Source organism: Suncus etruscus, chromosome 13, assembly GCF_024139225.1.
Source record: "Suncus etruscus isolate mSunEtr1 chromosome 13, mSunEtr1.pri.cur, whole genome shotgun sequence".
Lineage (NCBI taxonomy): Eukaryota > Metazoa > Chordata > Mammalia > Eulipotyphla > Soricidae > Suncus > Suncus etruscus.
In genome coordinates this window covers 172322-193902 of record NC_064860.1, presented here as the reverse complement: position 1 = coordinate 193902, position 21581 = coordinate 172322, and the positions used below count along the sequence as shown (strand labels likewise).

The 21581-nt window shown below is 52.7% G+C and overlaps 1 protein-coding gene across 1 annotated transcript; it reads right to left on the bottom strand.

The window, feature by feature from the left end:
• Positions 1-490: 490 nt before the first annotated feature.
• On the bottom strand, positions 491-21326 carry C13H4orf54 (chromosome 13 C4orf54 homolog). Its single transcript, XM_049785963.1, has 3 exons — positions 21183-21326; positions 18745-18833; positions 491-4853 (listed from the first exon to the last, which is right to left on the bottom strand). The coding sequence occupies exons 1-3, from the start codon at positions 21324-21326 to the stop codon at positions 491-493; spliced, it is 4596 nt and encodes a 1531-aa protein (XP_049641920.1).
• Positions 21327-21581: the final 255 nt, after the last annotated feature.

The following is a 21581-nucleotide window of genomic DNA, read 5'->3' as shown; positions in this document are numbered from 1 at the left end:
CATTGGTGCACTACGTGCGCTTGGGAGTGCATGCCTCTATATCACGTGAGTATAAGTACATGCGTCTATAATGTGTGAGTGGGGTCTACCCTTCTAGAGGGCAAGGTGTATGTGTGCATACGAAACGTTTTTATGTAGAAGTGTGTGTGTTGACTTATCTTAGGAAAAGATATTCTGAAAAGCTTCGAAAGAAGTCACTCTATGTATGAAATTCCAGAGACCAGGGGTGAACTGGAGGCTGCAGATTCACAGAACCTCTAAACAGAAATGTGAAAGTCTCTCTGAAACCTCAGACTTTGGAAGCCTCCACCAGGGAAGGCTTTTGGGGTGCAAACGGGGTCTGTCCACCCTGGTATCTACAGACCACCTGAGGGCCACAAGGCAGGATGAAGCTGCCGCCCTGCAACTTGCTGCGTTAGCCCCTCCTCTAGACAACCCTGCGCCCATCATGGGCAGAGGTTGCCCGAGGCCACTCACCTCGTGCTGCAACTCATCTGTGTTCCACCACGAAGCTCATGGTGGTACCGTCAAAGGAGGGGGGCGCCACGATCCGGGGCCCCAGGGGCTGCGATGTGATGCTGATGATGGGTTTGCCCTGCAGTGGCCCGAAACCCTGGGCGCCCAGAAGCTGGGCTGTGGCCGGGGCAGGGGAGGATGGTGAGGCTGAAGCCTGGCCTGAGCCCAGGAAGTAGGGCCCCTCTTTGCCTGGGGGCTCTGCTGCCATGGCCGGGAGCTTGCTGCCTGCCGTGGCACGGGGCACCTGCTGGAGCGTGTTGGAGGGCAGCACTGTGGGCAGGAAGCCGGGGTAGATCATGTAGGTTGGGGCATAGGCCCCGGGGCTCAGGGCCACGGGGGACACAGGAAGGGACACAGGGGCCACAGCTGGCTGCTGGGTGGTCATTGGCACATCCACGTACTGCCCCGTCTCGGGGTCAAAGAGTCTGCGGGTAGCTGGCTGCACAGGGGTATCCACCAGGTAGTATTGGCCGGTGGTCACGTCCAGGAGCATCTTGCGCTGGGTCTGGGGTGCCCGTGGCTGTTGAAAGAGGTCTGCGGGCCCTGAGGGGGCCGGGGCGGGCAAGCCAGTTTGGGGGAAACACAGGACTTGGGCCTGGGCCCCTGGCAGATCGAAGGGCTGTGCGGGGTACCTGGCTGTGGGTGCCTGCTCCGGGCTCTGGGGCCCACTGGGCCCGGCCTCCTCCCGAGGCTGGTCTGGCTTGTTGCGCCAGGCCGGTCTGTTGGTGGCACTGGCCTGGGATCCCCGGGGCGTGGCGGGCACTTGGCTGCGGGCACTGAGAGGGGGCAGGCTGCAGAGGGAGGCGGCCAAGGACGTGGGGGGACCCTCTCTCCGCTTCGGAGGGATGGCTAGGTAGCTCTCGCAGTCGCTGCCGCCCTGCCTGCCTGGCTTTCCTTCAGGAGGGGCCCTGGCGGCTGGCGAGATCTTGAGGGACTGCGGGGCGCCCCGCGGGGTGGAGGGGCCCTCCTGGGGGGACCCCTGCGGGAACTTGCCCGCCACGGCCCCTTTTCTCTGGGGGCTGGCGCCGGCGGTCGCGCGAGGCGCCAAGGTCGTGGGGAGGTCCTTGTGCGCCGGGGCGATGCAGAGGGACCGCGGGCGCTCCCGACTCAGGCCCTCGAAGGCTGCGGCGCGCGCGGACACGCTGTCGCTGCCAGGGTTGGAGCTGCGGCGCTGGAGAGCCTTGCCGCCCGCCGCCTCGGCCCCGGCCCGCTCCTCGCTGGCGATGAGCGACAGCACGTGGCTGCCGGCCAGGGCGGGCAGCGGGTCGCTCTTGCGCTTCCACGCGTGCCGCTGGAAGCTGTACAGCTCGTCCATGGAGCGCACGGCCGCCGTGAGCCGCTCCAGCGCGCTGCCCGCCGCCGCCGCCGCCTCCTCCTCGCGCTCGCGCACCTTCTCCGGCGTCCTCTGCGCGGCCGCCTTGGACACGATCCTGAGCACCGGCAGGTAGGAGCCCTGCTCGGGCTTGTTGGGCGCGATGGTGGCCACGGGCAGGCGGCCGGAAGCCCGGTGCACCAGCGTGGTGCCCTCGGGGGACGCAGCGGCCGCGCGCTCCGCGGAGTCCCGCTGGCTCAGCAGGGCCTGGCAGGTGATGACCATCGGGGACAGCGGCCGGGCTGCGCCCGCCTGCCGGGGCCGGGGGCTGACGCCCTGCTCGGGGGTGACGCTGCCCTTGTCGCCGTCCCCGGGCCCCTTGATGAGCTTCCGGACGTCGCGCACCTGGTGCAGGGGCCCCTGCGCCTTGGACCGGTCCCGGACGTCCCGCACCTGGAACTGAGGCACCTTGTCCAGGCTGTCCCCGCGGGGCAGTCTCTGCTGCGCCCTGCCGGGGTCCCCGCCGGCCAGCTTGGGCGTGAGCAGCTTGGCGATGCTGAAGTCGGCGGCCGGAGGCTGCTGGACGCTGCCCAGGCGGATCTTGATCTCAGGAGCCTTGGGCTTCACCACAGCCGTGCTGGTGGCCGGCTGGCTCGTGTGCTGGATGTTGGGGACGAAGAGGCGGGACAGGACTGTGGGCTTGCCGGCAGGGGCCGGGTCCCCAGGGTCACTGGCTTTGGCGGCCTTCCGCCGGCCCCCAGGGGCCGTGTCCCGGGCCTGCTGCTCCTCCTTCTCCTTCCAGGCCCGAAAGGCGCTGTTGTGGCTGCGGAGGAGGGCGCTGTTGGCCGTCTCGGAGCCCGACTTGGGCTCCTCGCAGGCGTCCTCCGCCAGGGCCCCCCCTGGGCCGGAGATGCTCTCCCGGGGCGCACTGGCCTTGAAGACCGGGGACTTGCCGCCCGCCGAGGCGCTGTCCGCACCCACGTCGGAGACGCTCCCGAGGGTGCCCTCGGAGCCCGCCTCGGAGTGGCGGGAGCTCTGCCTCTGCAGGGCGCGCTCGGGCTCGCTGGTGTCGGACGCCTCGCCCCGCTCCATCCTGAACTCCTGCTCGCGCTGCATCTTCTTGGAGATGACGTTCTTGAGCAGGCTGGAGGCGAACTTGGACTTCTTCTGGGGCCCGGGCTGGGTCTCCCCGGCCGTGGCGGCCCTGCCGGCCTTGCTGTCGCTGCGCTGGCTCGGCGGCTCTGGAGGGGCCGGAGTCTGGGGGCCGGGCTGGGCCTGGCCCTGGGCGAGGCGCGGGGTCTCCACGTGCTTGATCTCCCCCTCCACCTTGCTGACCACGAACTCCAGCGCCTTGGCCTGCGCCCTCCTCGCCTGGACCTGCAGCTGCTCGGACGCGGTCCTGGCGCTCCCGCCCTTCCACAGGCCGGTGGCCACCGAGGCCACGCTGCTCTTCCGCAGGCTCTGCTCCACCCTGGCGCCCACGCCGCCGCACTTGAGGTCCAGCAGGGTGGACCAGCGCCCGAAGCCCCCCTCGGAGAGCGTGGACTCGCGGGAGCTGATGTGCAGGGCCTCGAAGTAGGGGTAGGCCAGGCTGCGGAAAGCCCGCGCGGTGAGGCTGCGCACCTCCTTGTCAGCATCGTCCAGCTCGCTCAGGCCGCTGGAGGCCCCGCTGGAGCGGTCAGCCAGCTCGCGCGAGCGCAGGGCCCCGCACCAGGTCTGCAGGCGGCCGGGCTTGGGCGCGAGGTCCTGTGCCCCGGGGGCGGCCACCGGAGCCTGCTGCAGGCAGCCGGGGCCTCGCTCGGCAGGCGCCCGGAGGCTCATGTCGCCTTCATGCTTGGCAGCGTCTCGGCAGAGTCGCCCGGTGCGCACGTTGCTAGGCTCATTTATAGCCCTGCTGGGCGGGGTGATTGATAGGAGGATCTGGCGCCCAGGCCGCCGGCAGCTGCTCGAGGCCGTCCCTGGACCCGGCCGTGGGGGCTCAGGCCAGGGCTGGCGCGGGGCGCTGGGGGCTGGCGTGGGGGAGCAGGGCGGAGGGCCGCGGTCCCCCTCGGTGTGGCCGCCGCCGCCGCTGCCGCTGCTGCTGCTGCCGCTGCTGCTGCGGGCTCGGGCAGGGTCACTGCTGGGCGTGGTGCTGGGGTAGCAGCTGGCCTCCTCGTCCTCCTCGGTGGGGGTGGTCAGGTCGCTGCCCCCGAAGGACGCGTAGTCCGCGAACGAGTAGATGACGTTGTTGTCTTCGAAGCTCCAGCGGGACGCCAGGCCCACGTCCACGTCCGTGTCCTGCTCCACCTCGCTCAGCTGGATCTCGTGCGTGGTGATGTAGTGGGCACCCTGGGGCGCCGCCTGCGGGGGACCCCGCTGGCTCTGGGTCCTGGCGAGGATGTCCAGCCCCGGTTCCCCACGGCCTCCCTGAGGCTGGTCGTGCCCTGGATGGTCCCCGCCGTCGGTCTCAAAGCCCAGAGAGGAGGATGAAGTGGTCAGAGCCGCGGCGGATGCTGAGGCCTTGACGGCTCTGTGAAGGTCCCTGTCGGCTCCGTCTCCAGGAGAGGAGCAGGAGGAGCAGCAAGAGCAGGAGGAGCTGCCCGCTGGGGTGCTTTGGAGCAGGGTCCCGGAGTGCAGCGGAGAGGCTGTGCTGTGCCGTGGGCCCAGCTGGCCCCTGGCTTCCTGCTGGGGGAGCTCCATGCTCTGTGGGCCCTGACCCTGGCACCGGGCTGCAGTGCCTGGCTCCGAGAGCTTGGCCTCTCCCTGGGAGGCGGTGGGTGGCTCCGGAAGCTCCTGGTCTTGAGAGCACAGCTCGGGAGCAGCAGCTGCCACCAGGAGCCCGTGCCTGGGCTCCAGCTGCAGGAGGAGCTGGAGGTGAGTGTGGGTGCGTCTCCGGGGCCCCTCTTGGCCCCGTCGGACCCACACAGTTGCCTGGAGCAGGGGCCCATATGCCTGGGCTGATACTGTTGCTACACCCAGCGCTTCCCAGCAGCTCGGCCTTGGGCCAGAGGCCAGCTGCAGGCAGTTGCTGGCAAGGCCCAAGGGACTGGCAGGGGTGGAGGGGGGTTGGGGGGGACGAGGCTTGGGCCAGGAGCCAGGCCAAGCAGTGGGGGCGGAGGCCTGTGGCCGTGGAGGCAGCATCTGGAGGTGGGTCCTGGGACTTCCAGGAGCAGAGGGAGAGCATGTGCAGAGCCCGGGGTGGCTGTGTCCTTCCTGCATGGGGAGAAAGTGGGATGCGTCATTCCAGAAATGCTTTTCTTCTGGCGCCCTGGTATTGTTGAAGTGAGGAGGGATGAAGGGAAAGTCGGGAATGAGGGACAGATGGGCTCTAATCCGGATCACGTGGGTGGTCCCAAGAGCCTTCCAGGCACCGGATGCTGGTGCCCCCGACCCCCAGCTTCCTTTTTCTCTCAGCCCCAGGGATGCTTTATAGTTTGGGAAAGACACACCAGGAAGATCCCCGCATTGTCCTTGAACACCTATTTATATTTCATTTCTGCTTGGAAAACTTTCCACGGATGTCAAGCAGCTCCAAGAACTGTTTTCTGTGCATGAACCCAGATCTGTGACTTAAAAATAAGCTATCCCTGATATTGGAATGATAGCACAGAGGGGAGGGCATTTGCCTTGCATGTGGCTGTTCCAGGTTCGATACCCAACATCCTATAGGGGTCCCCTGAGCCTGCCAGGAGTAATTTCTGGTGGAAGTAACCAGGAGCCTAAAGTAACCCCTGATCACAGCTGGATGTGGCCCCAAACCAAAACAACAACCACAAAACACAAGCTACCCCCTTCTAGAATGCTCACTCAGGCCCACAGGGTGTAAAAGAGCAATTTCCACTGACTCAAAAAGCTAGCTTTCTTGGTATAATTTCTAAAGAAGAGCATCCAGGCCCCAAACAGACTCTACCCAAATTTGCAAGACCCTAAAAACCAAACAATAAAAGTGGAACCAAGTTCTCTGTGGCAGAACTATCACCTCCACTTAAATATAGCCAGAGCTGCTGCTCCCGGTTGGGTTTCACTGGCCCGACTTTGAGCCAGGCTTGCACAAAGCCAGGAGGCCAGGAATGCGCTCTCTGCTCCCAGCAGGTGCCTGCACAGGAGAGGGGGCAGGAGCCCCCAATCCAGACCTCTGTTTCTGGGGCCCTCTGACGGGGATCCCCCTGCACTGAGCCTACCCTAATCAGTGGGCTTGGAGAGCTCTGGCTCTGGCCACGCAGCCCAATGCCAATTCTATAATAGCCTTAGTGTCAGTAGGACTGCTGGAGAAAATACTATTTTAGATAGCCACATTTGTAGAAAGCACGGGCCTCCTCATACCAATACCACCACAGAGACCACCTCAAAGCCCAGAGGCTACACCTGGATTCAGCCTATCCTGGGCACAGCCAGTGATATCACACATGGGGGAATGAGGCACAGAACAGTAATGCCACAGAAATCATGCCTGGGTAGACACCCAGGATCCATAGTCTGAACCCCTCCTTCTACCTCGCTGACCCCAGATCCTTCCCCTGACCCAGGCCACAGCACTTACTGGGCAATGGAATGGCTGAAGCACAAAGCGATGGGGCTGTCCTTTCTCTATGTAAACTCAGTCTCAGGGTGGCACTGTGAGTGCTGGGTGGGGAAGAACAGCATCTCTGGCCAAGGTTGGATGAGGCCTAACTGGCTCCTTCACAAGAGTAGGTTTGCTGGACACTGTCCCCTCCCAGGAGGACAGGACCATGTGCCTGCCAGGTGCCCAGGAGCTAAGAGGGTGCCTTCTGCCTCTGCTCTTTCAGAACTTCTGGATACTAATGAAGGTTAGGTTGTCACTGACTCATGCCTCAGCTTCTAGAAGCTTCTTACATTCAAAGCTCCCCCAAAGGCCACTTACCTCCAGATATCTGTGTGGCTTCTTCTCTTTCTAGAAGAAAGATATAAAGGGGAGTAAGTATATGTTAAGATGTAGTCTCCAAAAAAGTAGGCTTTAACCCAAACTGCATATTCTCTCTATAAAAAACCAGCTATAGTACAGTGGGTAGAGCTTTGGCTTTACCCAAGGCAGGGCCTTGGTGTTAGACAACTGTGTGTGGCCCTAAAAACAAAATAAGATAAAAATCAGATAAAATCAAAGAGGTCACAGTACGGCCTTAAACTTACATTTCTTAAAAAAATAAAATAAGGAAAGAAACTCATGATGAAACCAGCCAGCAATGGTGGTTTCAGGGTGAAGATCCCTGGTTGGCCAGCCCAACTGGCATTTTCCAGATCCAGGTCTCTCCACGTCACTCATGAAAATGGTCTCGTTCTGCTGGCTGGGGTCATTTGCTGTCATCTGATAGGCCAGTGGGGCCTTTTATACCCTCCTCTGGCTTAGGTCACTCCTCACACAGGTGAGCTCAGACATTGCCTCTCTGACCTCAGCTCTTGGGGAAGGGCCTGTGAGTCAGGCCCCATATTTCCCAGGTGTTACAGGCCTGCTGGGGATGGTGGGCTTGCTCATCACTTTATATGGAAACTCATGAAGCACCAGCGGGGTGACTCAGTGTCATTATTTTTGTCTCTGCAGAGAAAGCCGGTTAGCATTCCCTCAAGGTCCTGCAAGATGCATCATAGCTTATCAGAATTTAACATGATTCAATAAGCAAAGCATGGAGCTAGTTTCCGTCCCAAAGGGTGGGAGGAAAACGTTCGTCCATAGCAGCCATTGGGTTTTGCTCCCATTTTCTGGGCAATTTTCTCAGGCCACCCTCTGCCATGCACCCAGAGGTTCTTTGAGCATTTGACACTGACCAGTACTCCTAAGCTCACACACTACTGTTCCAGAGGCTCTTTGAGGGCCAGACTGGAGCTGTGGGGCCAGAGTTAGGGCCGTGTCTGGAAGAGAGCCAGAGACCAAAGAGTCTGTGTGAGTCTTTGGTTACAGGGACAATGTCTCACGCACATCTGCATTCTTCCTCCCGGGAGGAGGCTGCGAAGAGAGAAACCCGGTCAATCCTGAAATCTGAGGCCTGCAGGACCCTGGCTACTGCGGCCAGCTGAGCACTGTGGGAGGAAGCTGGGCCTGTTGCTGCTGGTCAGTGAACTGCCCCACTACCTCAGCAGCTGACCTGGCATGGGTGAGCATAGAGACAACTCTCCACAGAACTCCTCCAAAAGCACTGAGGGGTCCAGGCCCTCCTGGGTCAGGGCTCCTGAGCAGAGTCCAGGCAGTATGATGAGCAGCTTTCTTGGGCCTATACTTTCTGGGACAACCAGGTCCCCCAACCTTCCCTTCCTTCCAGAGCTAGGACTCAGGCACAATCACACCTCTCACACACCCTGGTCTTTGTATGTCCTCTCTCACTTCCCTCTGGCTAGGGAGCATTGGGACCATCTGATGTCCCTTCTCTGTGTCAGGCTGACCACTGCAGCAGCCTAAGTTGACAGTGTGGCTAGTAGGGGTCTAGTGGGAGGATAGGAAGCACATTGTGAAGGATATGGGTGCGGGTGTGTTCAGGGGCCCATCACCAGCTGAGCACCCCAGAGAGATGCTGTTCCCTTTAACAAGCCACCCTGAGTAGCTCCAAGATGTTCCCAAAACAGTTGAAATAACTTGTCAGCTTGGTTACCTGTGAACAGAATCTCACCTTTGTCACATCCTTTCTATAGTTTTAAAATGGATTATTTTAAAAACTTTTTCATTCTTGACATTTCATGTGCGGGGAGGAGCATGAAAGGCATTTCTTTTCCACAGATGTCTGATTTTGGACTTAACTATTTTAAACAAGAGCCTTCAAAGATTAGCTCAATGCTTTAATTTTTGGCTTTCTATTTTCTCTGGACATTTGGGATGGGTTTGAATGCTGTTTAGGGTCTCACTTCTTTCTCTTAAATTTTCTCAAGACTCCAGCAGTAAGATGCAAATCTCTGAAATTCAGAAGACAAAGTGGCAACCATGTTTCAAATACAATGAATGTTTCGGGGTTTAATGGCCTCAGTGAAAAATGCTTACTTCAAGGAGCTTGGAAACCACCTAAGTCCCTCTAGGGAGTGGAGTGGATGATTGATTGAGAGAACTGCACTGGAAGAGTGATAGAGACTGTACAGGGTCATCACTCTAGTTTTGAAAGGACTTTCATGAAAAGAAGGTTTTACAATAGGATTGGTCTTGTGACCCTATTTTAACAACACGAATAATGAAACTCCTTAAGTGAACAAATAGTTGTATCAACCCAAAACATATTTGGAAGTCCAAACCCAAATTAATTGTGTCTCTATGTATGGGGAAATAAAAGATGGAAAAATCACATTTTCTGTGATTTTTCAGTTGCAAAAAAAGGAATTTTTTTTATAATACAAAGCTGATTTTATTTAGGAAAAAATTGATTTTCCTTATTAGTTTTTCTGTGCTAAGTACATTCAACTTTGAGTTAATGCAAAGAATTCATACTGTGATAAGTTTAAGTCTTGATTTCTCCTCTATCAAATTAGAAAATAAAGTTCAAGTAACTGAGTTTTTTTAAGATCACACAGCTATGAATGAAGGAGTAGTAGAATCTCGTGATCCCCAAATCAATGCCTGTTTATGGTTTGCTCACATTTTAAGTCAAAGGATACTAAATCGCATTTCCCAAATCAAGAAATATTCTCTATGCAAATACATCTTGGCATTATGCCTTACCTTAAAAATGAAGGTGAAGTAAATAAGCCATGCAGCAATATAGATTAATCTTACAAACATTATAATGTCAGCTACCAAGAAAATATAATTTATTATTATATTAATTCATTATAATATTACATAAAATCTATTATGTATTTTATATAAAAATCCACAACAATTGGCTTGGGGCATGACCCGAGATGGAGGTTTCAATCTGACTGCAGGAGGGGACCACAGCTGGAGCTTCGTGAATATGTGATGAGCTGTGAGATAACCACTTATCACACTGCTCTGAGTGCCTTCACTCAGTAAACTAGAATAGGGTTTTCACACTTGGCTAAATCCATTTCACACACAATTTTTAATCTTTGTGTGTGTGTGTGTGTGTGTGTGTGTGTGTGTGTTGTGGTTTTAGAGTCACACCCGTCAGTGCTCAAGGGTTACTCCTGGCTCCATGCTCAGAAATTGCTCCTGGCAGGCACAGGGGACCATATGGGACGCCAGGATTCGAACCAATTACCTTCTGCATGAAAGGCAAATGCCTTACCTCCATGTTATCTCTCCAGCCCCCCCCCCCTTTTTTTTTGGTTTTTGGGCCACACCCGGCAGCGCTCAGAGGTTACTCCTGGCTTTGTGCTCAGATATCACTCCTGGCAGGCACAGAGGATCATATGGGATGCCAGGATTTGAACCACTGTTGGTCCTGGGTCAGCTGCTTGCAAGGCAAATGCCCTACCACTGTGCTATCTCTCTGGCCTCACATTTTATTTTAAATCTTACAGTAATGTACAGTCATACACCTGGCAGTGCTCGGGTGCCTCTATGGGGTCAGCACCCTGGTTTAGTTCAGAAGCTTGGATTTCTGGGTCAGAGCAGGACTAGCACCAGAATGTTCCAGAGTTAGAATACTAGAGTGATATGGGTTCGACCAATGGTTCTGCCTTTCCCAGCTGCATGACTGAATGAACTGAAAGTCTTCCTCAAGCCAATAGTGTTGAAAGGACTAGATAATCCATTGGAAGCACTTACCACAGACCAGGCCCCTTGCAAGCACTGAAATACCTGTAACTTGTTGTTGGCTATTGTCAGGCTGAGTGGAATTCCCCTCCTAGTATGTCTCCTGTCTCCACCTCCAGACCAGGCCACTGCACATACCTTACATGGTATGTACATACTGCGCATGCCTTCCATGGTCTGTGACCTGTAAATGATCTACTCCATCCCACAGGATGAGTTAAGAGAGAGCTTTGAACACAGCCTTTGAACATCTACAATTCCACTTTTTGCCATCTACCCCAACCCAAAAAGCTTGGCTGGAAAAGGCACGTGAACATCTATGTTCTTTAAGAAACCATGTCCATCATGAAACCAACCAATGTCCAACACATAAACCAACCCAATGTCCATCATGAAAACATCAAGCAGCTGGAGTTAGACAGTGCCTGGCCAACCAGCTGAAAGGAAAGATGAAATCACACTGTTTCCTGCAAATTGGATACAACTGAAGACCTGAGTTTGGTCCAGCCTGCCCCATCCCCAGGCCAAGTGTCAGCTCATGGATTTGGCTGGCCAAGGAACACTGTGAGTGGCCACCAGGCTTCCCGAACACTGATTGGAAGCCCCCCCAATAAATATCAAACAAGTCACACATTTGGTCATGTCAGGTCCCAACTTGAATCCCGTCAAAACTTTCCACTGCCTTGGTGCTAAATCCAGACTCCCAGGCTTGATACAGGAGCCACCTGGCTCTGTTTCGCCTCACCCTGCATCATGCTCCATGGCCCTCACACCGGCCAAGTCATGTCCTGCCCACAAGTGATACTCAGCCTACTGAGAGTGGGCAAAGTCAGCCCTGTCTCAGCCCCTTTATCTGAGCAAATGTGGCTCAGTTGTCTCCCAGGCCACAATTTATTTAAGGATGAAAGCAGGGCCATGCATACACCAAGCCTTGAAACGCCTCTTGAAACCACAGGATGCTGATCAGAGGTTCTATGCCCACAGCTAGGGCTTCCGGGGTCAGACTCAATGGCTGCCTGCCTGGGCCTGGGTACAGCAGGAAGGACCATGGGAAATAGCAAGAAAAAAAATAGCAGAAAATGGGACCAGAGAAGCTGAGTTTAGGTCTGAGTTTATCACTATCAGAAGGAAAGGTTATTGGAGCCAGAGATAGCACAGCAGTAGCATGTTTGCCTTGCATGCAGCCAGTCCAGGACAGATGGTGGTTTGAATCCCAGCATCCCAAATGGTCCCCCATGCCTGCCAGGAGTGATCTCTGAGCCAGGAGTAACCCTTGAGTGCCGCCAGATGTGACCCAAAAACCAAAAAAAAAAAAAAGAAAAGAAAAGAAAAGAAAAAAATAAACAAGGGAGGGGTTATTCTCTCAGAGGTGCCAATCATGCCTCAGAATGATACCAGTAATGGTTGGCATTGCTCACTGAAGCCCCTTATCCTCTGCCTACTTCCCCCAGTGCCTCACAGTCCACACATAGGACTGAGACTACATCTCACAGCCATTCCAACTCTTCAAGTTTGGTTATGAATTCAGTAGGCTTATGAGATGCAACAACTGGACCATTCTTTCTGATTCCTACAGAGAACATGGAGAAAATGAACATGAGGCATAAAAATCACCACTGCAGGGTGAGAGGAAGGTTAGAGGGATCACAGTCACAGTTCCGAGCTTGGTGGCCCAGTTTTCACCTCCCTAGTAGATAGAGTCTCTGGAGCAGTGTATGCACCACAGCAAAGCTGTAGCAACGAAACCTAAAGGTGCTAGCACACTGACTCAGGCCTCAGCCCTGCTCCACTTGCAGATAAAACAAAGTGTTTCAGCAGAGCATCTTTCTTCCATGCTTCATCTTTCGGTTAGCTGTTCCCAAAGCCTGTGTGTTTAGCCTAACAAGAAAAATGGGAGATTCTCTCTCTGTGGGAGTAGACAAATGACTCATAGCTAAGTGGGGCCTACAGCTCAGCTGGTCATGCCCTGAGCAGAGGACAGGTGTGCCCCAGGCTTTGCATGTGGAAACCTGGCCTGTTCAGTGCCTAAGACGTCAGGTGGCCCTGGGCTGGGCTGTGACTGAGTTTCCGGAGACGTCGGTAAGGGCACACAGGGAAGGTGGCATGAGAGGATGGGGTGCAAAATTGGGAGGTCCCCACAGGGCAAGTTTCCAGGCTCAACTTCACAGGCTTGCTGTTTTTTCTGTCATCCTGGAAGGGCGTGAGAGAGCACTATCACATGGTCACTGTCTGTAACAGCATCCTGTGGCTGGGGAGAGCAAGGGGTCACTGATGGAGAACTGAGGCACCAAGCATTTTCCCTCACCTGAGTGCAGCTCCCAGGAGGCAAAGCTGGTTGGCTGTGCTGGACTTTGGGGTGAGGAGCGGCCGTGAGGTGTGGTGGAATTGTAGCCTGAGTTGACTGCCTGGCCGGCACTCATCCTCTACTTTAGGGCAGGAGCACACACTCTCAGCCTGGGACAGCCTGGTCAGCCACATGTTCCTCACAACTCCCAACATCGTTACTGAGTAATTCTGCTCTTGCTCCTGAAAGATTTGTCTTTGTTTTTGTTTTGGGGCCACACCTCATGGTATTTCGGGTGTTCCTCCGGGCTCTATTCTCAGAAATGACTCCTGGCAGGCTCAGGCGAACAACTGGTCTCTGGGGTTGGAACCCAGGTTTGCTGGTTGCACAGCAAATGCCCTCTGCACTGTGCTCAAGCCCTTTGCTTATTTTTTATTTTAATCACAGTGATTCAAAATTTTATACTACTACCCAGGGTGTCCATTTTCCCTCAGACCCCCTTTTTCTCCAACATTTTCCACCCCTTCCACCACCACCATCTTACTACCATGGCATGCTCTGGGCCAATTCTAGATTCAGTTGCTTCAGGTCTTTTGTTACTCCCCTATTATGCTTTTTTTTTTTTTTTTCCAGTTTTTTGGGCCATACCCGTTTGATGCTTAGGAGTTACTCCTGGCTAAGCACTCAGAAATCGCCCCTGGCTTGGGGGGACCATATGGGACGCCGGGGGATCGAACCGCGGTCCTTCCTTGGCTAGCGCTTGCAAGGCAGACGCCTTACCTCTAGCGCTACCTCACCGGCTCCAGCATTTTTACATTCCACATGTGAGAGATCATTCTGCCCCTCTTCCTCTGACTGACTTCATTCAGCATAATTCCCTCTAGTTCCATCCATGTAGTGGCAAATTTATTGGTTTTTGTCTGTTTTATGCCCAAAAGCCTGAATCTCAACCAAACCATAGTTTCCTTATCCAATCTGAGATCGGACACTCGGGTTGTTCACATGAGTATATTTGAGCTGCGTCCCTGACCTCGGCATTTTATTCTTCGAACCATGCCAATGTGAACATGCCGATATCCATATAGTCTACATAGATACTGAATTCATGCATCCTAGGCGTCATTGAGCAAGCTCACACAAGTCTTGCCTTACAGAGAAAATATGGGCACCATGAAAAGACATGACAGATGCATGTAATATGCTGCACAGACTGGCACTGTGGGGGTGTCTGAAGGTGGCCGAGCTGTGGGAGGGTGTTAACTGGTTCCCAGCTAATCCACTTGACAGTCCAGCTCAAGCTCAGACTAAGCTGCAGAACAGAGTTGGGTGTTGAGGGGTGGGGTGGGATATGATGGGGGCGGAAGCCTCAAGCTCCTGGTGTCCTTATTTGGCCTCTGCCACCTGCAGCTTCTCCTCCCAGCACTGCTGAGCTTGAGCCGTTCTGGAGGAGAGCAAATGCCCTCGGCCTCCTGACTCTCTTGGCTAATGTTTCCCTTGTTCAGGGCCACACTTACCTTTCTGGGGAAAACTGCCTGAACTCCATCGATGAAAGAACCTACACCCTTCATTCAGCATTTTGGGGCATCATTTTGCACTGGTGGCATTTGAGGAAAGAGCCTGAATCTCAACAAAACCAAGTTGGTAGAGAGATAGAGGAATTTATTTTACTGCTACCCGCATAGCCTCATTTCCCTAGGCAGCTAGATCTCAACAGAGTAACAGGTGTTATTGTTCACACCTGGAAGAAGGTTTTATACAATCACTTACATCTTGCATCGGAATGTCTAGTAGATGTACTTTCTCCTGTGATTCACATTGTACTGAAGGTTTTTTGGTTCAGATGTGAAAAATAGATATGCATGTGCTATTCACTAAAAAATAATGAAATGAAAGTAGCTTGTACTTCAATTTGTCAAGGTGGATATCACTTTAAGTAAAATAGTGTGTGTACATGTGTTACTCATGATATACCAGGAACTGTATGAAGCATTTTGCATTTATATGAAACATCTTCTCTCAACCTTCCAATGTTACTTTTATTTTGTCTCTTTTTGTGGGGGAAAGGCAACACCCAGCTGTACTCAAGGGTAACTCCTGGCTCTGCACTCAGGAATTACTCCTGCCAGTGCTGGGGGCCATTTGGGATGCTGGGGATGAAAGGTAAAAGGCAAGCACTATACCTGCTTAAACTATCTTTCCAACCCTGTTATAATCATTGTAAAGGTCAAGAAAACAAAGTTTTTCAAGGCAAAAACTGGCATAAGGCTTAAGGCCTAATATATCAACGGCAATTATCTCTTTAGTTTTAACCATTTGCTTTTCTTAGCTTCAAATTTTTCTACAATGATCAGAGGTTAATTTTGTAATCAAACATAATTTAAAACACGATTTTTTATTACAAAAACTGGGCAGTGTTAGTTCTCAAGACATCACAGGACAAATTCCCTATGTTTTATCATTTCAATTGTGTTTTCTAAAATGCAGACCACATATATTAAGAGAATAATAGCTAAAAACACAGATGCGTCCTTTTTACTGTTTTCTTAGACATTTTTTAGGGGGATAAGGGGTTACTCCTGGCTCTGTACTCAGAAATTATTCCTGGAGAGCTCATGGAACCTTATCAGATCCAAGGATCAAACATAGGTGGAGTCCAGGTTGGATGCAAGCAATACAAATGTCCTACCACTGTACTATCACAATATCCCCTACTACACACATTTGAATGGCCTAATTTTCTTGCAAAGACCCTGAACTTCTCTCATTATTTGCCAAGGCTATTTGCTAGAGCAGTGAAGCACATGGTGGTGTGTGACAATTGGAACAAATACTCCCAAAGTGTCCCAGATACTCTCTGATCCTATCAGTGTCAGGTGTGCAAGAGTAATAAAACTCTGCAGAAAAGACTTTATTTCAAATATCTGTTTTCTAAGAGGGAAATCTGTGCATTTTTCTCCCCTGTTTCACCTACCCATCTCTGCCTACATGAAGCCTCTTCTAGAACTTTTGTTCAGGGGCCAGAGTGGTGGTGCAGCCGTAGGGCATTTGCCTTGCACGCGACTGACCTAGGATGAACCGCAGTTCTATCCCCCAACATCCCATATGGTTCCCCCAAGCCAAGAGAGATTTCTGAGCACATAGCCAGGAGTAATCCCTGAGCGTCAATGGGTGTGCCCCCCCCAAAATAAATAGAACTTCAGTTCATATTTCAGACATATTTCAGTCCATATCCCAAAACCCCAGGGACATAAACCAAGTCAACACTGGAGAACAGGGTCCAGCCTCACATCTGGTTCTGCAACAATGAGCTATGTTCAAGTTCAATATCTGAGCCCTGTGGCAAGACAACAGCTAGCACAACTCAGTGCAGACCAAACATGCCCTCTCTCTACTGGGCTGCTGCTCATCTATACATAGAGAGAAGGGAGGCAGGTAGCTCCAGTGGTCAGCTGTGTGTGCAGATTGCTGTCAGTGCCACCTTACCCTGGACAGACCTGCAGAAACACTGACACACACTTTGCAGATTGGATGTTCTTAAAGCTCAGTTACATACTTAGATGATGTCATAAAGGTGGCCACATGCTCAACACTTCGTGTCTGGCTGTCTCTCAGTGAAGACAGAGTGCAGGTCAAAAAAAGTCATAAAAAGTGATGTAATCACTGAGCACAGCACAGGTACACAGAGATGCTGAAGGAGAAGTGGGGAAGCAGGTGACAATTCTGAGAAGTGTGTTGCCAGCACAACTGAAGTGAGTGTGGGAGTCAGTGTAGGAAGATCTGGAGCTGGGGACAGTCAGGATCTGCTGGGCAAGAGGGTAGGCCCGGGGGCTTCTGGCCTGTGCCAGCTGTGCAGTTCACACCAGAAAAGCACGGCAGATGTGCAGCATCACCTGGAGACCCAGGAACTCTCTACAAAGCACCCATAGAGGTTTGCCAATCCATGGATGGACATGGAAAGTAGCATGCTGAATGAAATGAGTCAGAGGGAGAGGGACAGACACAGAATGATCACACTCATTTGTAGGGTATAAAGAAACTTAGGAAGAGAACAATACCCAAGAATAAAAGAAATGAAGACCATGAGACTGGTTCTTAATAGAAAGTCTTCCAAATTGGGGGGGGGGGATGGTTAGGGCAGAGAAGAAACTACTGTGACAGTGACTGTGGGAACGATCACTCTGGACAAGAACTGGAAAAGGGATAAGCATGATGCCCCTTCAGTAACATTATTTCACACCACAGTGCCTTGAACGGAAAAAGGAAAAAGTGTCTGACATATAAGACAGCCTGGGGGTGGGAGGGGAACTGAGGATAGTGTTGGAGGGATTAATGCTCAGACATTGTAAGACTAAACATCATGAACAACTTTGTAACTGTATATCTCACAGTGATTCGATCAATAAAAAATATTTTAAAAAATCACTGAAGTGTCTTTCCACACATTCAGCCATTGTTTCCTATTTCTGCAGTACAGCTCCTCTTTCTCTGCATGGATTTTCACAGCTGGGCTTCAGTTGGTGCCCATGGCTTTGCCATATGATGCAGAAACATGCTGGACTCTGCAGAACAGCTGAGTTTCAGCAGTCATGGCAGAATCAGACAGTGAGAGCAGCTCTTTTTTGGACCAGTCCTTGGGGAAAGGGAGCTCTCAGGTCAAGGCCTCTGGGGTCTGGGAAGAAACTAAAACTCTCTCCTCCAAAAAAGAAACACAAGGGCTGGAGAGATAGTACAGCAGGAATGGCACTTGCCTTGTACACAGCAACCTAGGTTCAATCCCTGGCATCCTGTATGAATCCCTAAGGCCACAGGATTGATTCCTGAGTGAAGAGCCAAGAGGACACATTGAGCATCATCAGGTATGGCCCCAAAACAAGAAAAAAAAGATCAATATTGCATGGCTAGAAGCAGTTTCCAAAGATGAGAAACTGGATCACTCTATCCTGAAGCTGCTTGGAACGACAGATGAGGATAGAGTGAACATTGGTGCGCTCTCTCTCTCTCTCTCTCTCTCTCTCTCTCTCTCTCTCTCTCTCTCTCTCTCTCTCTCTGTATCTCTGTCACTGTCTCTGTCTGTCTGTCTGTCTCTCTCTCTCCCCCTTCCTCCACCCACAAAGGCATGCCAGGAACTGCACAGGCTGAAGTGGATGAGGCCCTTGGTTACCATGGCAGCCACAAGATCACAGAGCAGAGGGTCCCTGCCTGACTCCTGCCTCAGAACGTGGAGCAGCTCCATCCTCCCCCTGAGTGAGAAGGCAGAATTCAGGGCACAATGGCCTGCAGATGAGGTTAGGAACTGGCTCTGTGATGCTGACACCTTACTTTCTACATCGTGTGTTTAATCCAGTCACAGACACAGTGGAGGGCATCCCAGGGAGCAATAAGTGTTAGTAGGCAACAATCTAGTTCCATGCAAGAGTTAAAAGACCAAGCCTGTATCTGATGTCTTATGATGAGGCAACTTTCCTAAGTGGGTGTGTGAGGGTGATGGCTGCCCTGGCTCGGGAGGCTGGGCAAGGACAGTGTTGTGGCAAAATTGAAGGGAACACAGAGGACAGGGACTCACCTGGGACCACCTTCATTGGACATCCTCCTGCTTGGAATCACCCTCTAGGGGAAGTGTCAAAGCTCCTCTGCCCTTGCTCCCTCACTCAAACTGTGTTTCCAGAACATTCTCCAGTGCACAGCAAGACTCAGACAGGCTGTGAGTGATCATTTACGACCCAGTCTGGAAAGGACACAGGAGGGGCTCAATTTTTCAGGAATGTTCAGAATGGCCTTTTGGACATACCTCTCCAAGAGTTTGACTGCTGGTTGGTTTTACAAACAGACATGCTCAGTTCAGCATAATCAACATACGGGTAATTTCCTGTGGAAGGGAATAGTACACGAGTCAGTCACTCGTGTGACCTGTGTCCTGGAGGGCTTCGCCGCAAGCAAGCTAGAGGTCACAGATGTGCCCTGAGCAGAAGCAGCCACTCCCAGCCCAGTCGTCGGAGTCCTGACCTGTGTCTTGCAGTCCGGGATTTCTCCAAACGCAAAATGAAGGCGGTGGAAATGCGGTTGCGTGGCTGCAGTTGTTCCCGGAATGGCTGCTAGGGGGCGCAGTAGAGACAGCAGCAGGTGTCACTGATGGTGGTAGGTGAGAACGTCTTGGTGAGTGGAAATGGCAAGCCAGAGCTGCCCATCTAGGCCAAGGCTGGTAGTGGTTGTCACACAGGTTCACTTCAAAGGCAAGGTGGGGGCGGGGCCATGTCTGGTGAGCCCCAGGCAGGCTGAGGGCAAAAGGCAAGGAGACTCTCGTGATGGGTTGGGGTGCACTTGTGGATTCCTTTGAATTCCTAAACTGGAAGCAGGGACAAAAATTAGGGTTGCTTGCAAGGTACAGAACTTTGGGTAGGACTGTAGATTGCAAAACACAGTATCTAAAAGTATTAAAAGAGAGAAAGGGAGAGGGAGGGAGGGTGGGGGGAGAGAGTGAGAGAGAAAGTGAGTGAGAGAGAGAGAGAGAGAGAGAGAGAGAGAGAGAGAGAGAGAGAGAGAGAGAGAGAGAGAGAGAGAGAGAGAGAGAGAGAGAGAATGTCTGCCCTAGCGGGAGGCAGGGGAGAGGAGGCAGGAGAGAAACAGAGGCATTGGTGAGATTCATGTGAACTGGGAAGGATGCCGGACATTGTATGATTGAAACTCAATCATGAACAACTTTGTAAAAAGTAAATTCATACAAAAACTAAATTTTTTTGAGAAAAATCAACCAGGCTCTGGCCATCTGGACTTTTTGTTATGGGTCTGCTTAACCTCTGGGATTGCATTCCTGGATCCCAGGCTGTTGCTACAGCTAAACAGGTGGTTTTCTTTTCCTTTTTTTTTTTTTTTTGTTTTGTTTTGTTTTGTTTTTCGGCCACACCTGTTTGATGCTCAGGGGTTACTCCTGGCTCAGAAATTGCCTCTGGCTTGGGGGGACCATATGGGACGCTGGGGGATCGAATCGCGGTCATGATCTTTCCCTGGCTAGCGCCACCTCGCCGGCCCCAAACAGTTGGTTTTCTTGGCAAGCTGCTGTTGGGTTTTGGCTGAGTCCTGATAAATGGAACTTCTACCTGAAAATCCTCGTAGCAAAGCAGACTTTCCCTTTTAATGTCTCCAAAGAACTTTACAGAAAAAAAATCTTTCTAAGCCAGAAAGAGCCCACATCTGCTTCTTTCTCTCATTGAGCTCTATCGAATGGCAGTTCTATGTTCCTTCAAGAGGGAAGCTCATGCTCTAGCAAGAGGTGACCTTCCTGCAGCCCCCACAGCATTTGAGGACCTGGGGTGGGACAAAGTTTTTTGACTTTGGGATCTCTCATTTGTGGCATCAGGGTTTTACAGCTTGGATGACTTTCAGAGACAATTAATCAAAGGGAAAGTAATGATGCAAAGCAACACCCCTACCTCCCATTGCATTACTTCAAGCAATACTCATCAGTTTGGAGCCACCTGGCTATTCTAAATGTCAAGGCAGAGGGTACTTTGCAGGATGGAGTGCAGACAGCAGGAGGCCTCACCAGCAGGCAAATACTAATGTGCAGCAAAAAGCATTTTGAGGCAACATCGTGCAGACAAGTGCAGTGTACACACAGAGCAGGCAGCCATGTGAGCACGGGGAGGGGGGAGAGAGACAGAGAGAGAGAGAGAAAGAGAGAGGAAAGAGAGGAGAGAGAGAAGAGAGAGAGGAGAGAGGAGAGGGGAGGGGAAAGGGGAGGGGAGAGGGGAGGGGAAAGGGGAGGAGAGGGGGAAGAGAGGGGGAAGAGAGGAGAGGGGGGAGGAGAGGGGGGAGGAGAGGGGGGAGGAGAGGGGGGAGAAGAGGGGAGAGGAGAGAGGAGAGGAGGGGGGAAGAGAGGAGGGAGAGGGGGGAAGAGAGGAGGGAGAGGGGGGAAGAGAGGAGGGAGAGAGAAAGAGATGGGAGAGAGATGGGAGAGAGAGATGCTGATGGCCCACTGGTTATGCTCCTATGAGCACAGAGAGCTCCCTTAGCTCTTAGCTCCCAAGACTGACTTTCCCTGCTGAGTCACCAGCCTTGGCAGGACACACAGCCACCTGGTAAGAGACAAAGGGAAAAACTCTCTTGGCTGGCTGGGCTAGTAGCAAGGCCCCTTTCGAAGGCCACTTTTGCATGGCCCAGTTCTTTTCTTTCTCAGTTCCTGATACTGGAACCATCCAGATAGGACAGAGAATAGATTTAATTACAAAAGCCTCCCTGCATGCTTCTTCCTATTTGCTTTTCATTTCTTCCAAAGTGTCTAGGTAATATACATGAACCCCCATTCACACACACTCACATCCATGCACTCGCTCACATGTAGTCATATTCACACACGCTCACATACACAGCACTCATCCAAACTCACTTCACACTCACACTCGAATCCAGGGCATCTGAGCTGTGGTCCCACCAGGCTCACTCACAGTGGGGCTAAGAGTGGACTTCTCCAGGAAATGGCAGCGCCCACCTGTGCTTCCCACCAACTTCTTAAATGGGCAGATGTTTCTCTCAGGAATAGAGTGACCGGGTAAACATTTCCGCTGAGAGGTGGTGGACAGGGGAATCATCGGAAACATCTGTCTCCCCCACCCATGGGGCCAGCTGGAGGCCCAGAGCATCTCTTTGTACTGGTCATGTGGTTGCTGCCTATAGAGGCACCTTCAAAGGGCTCCCCAGATCTTACTATATTCGGCAGCAGCCAGTGGGAATGACTTTGTTTCTCTAGTCGGAGGTGAGCAATTGTTACAAAAGATGCCTCAGGGACTGTGGGACTTAGGGATGGGGAGGCTGAGGGACCCCAAAAGAGAAGCAGGAAAAGGAGT

Bases quoted from the DNA above. Each gene is read 5' to 3' on its own strand.
- C13H4orf54 (XM_049785963.1), bottom strand. From the start codon at position 21,326: ATGATTCCCCTGTCCACCACCTCTCAGCGGAAATGTTTACCCGGTCAC. The intron at 18,834-21,182 runs GTGAGTGAGCCT...TGCGCCCCCTAG, and splicing joins AGTCCACTCTTAGCCCCACT to CAGCCATTCCGGGAACAACT. The intron at 4,854-18,744 runs GTCAGGACTCCG...CACCCCTGCCAG, and splicing joins TCCCGGACTGCAAGACACAG to TCCCTTGGGCCTTGCCAGCA.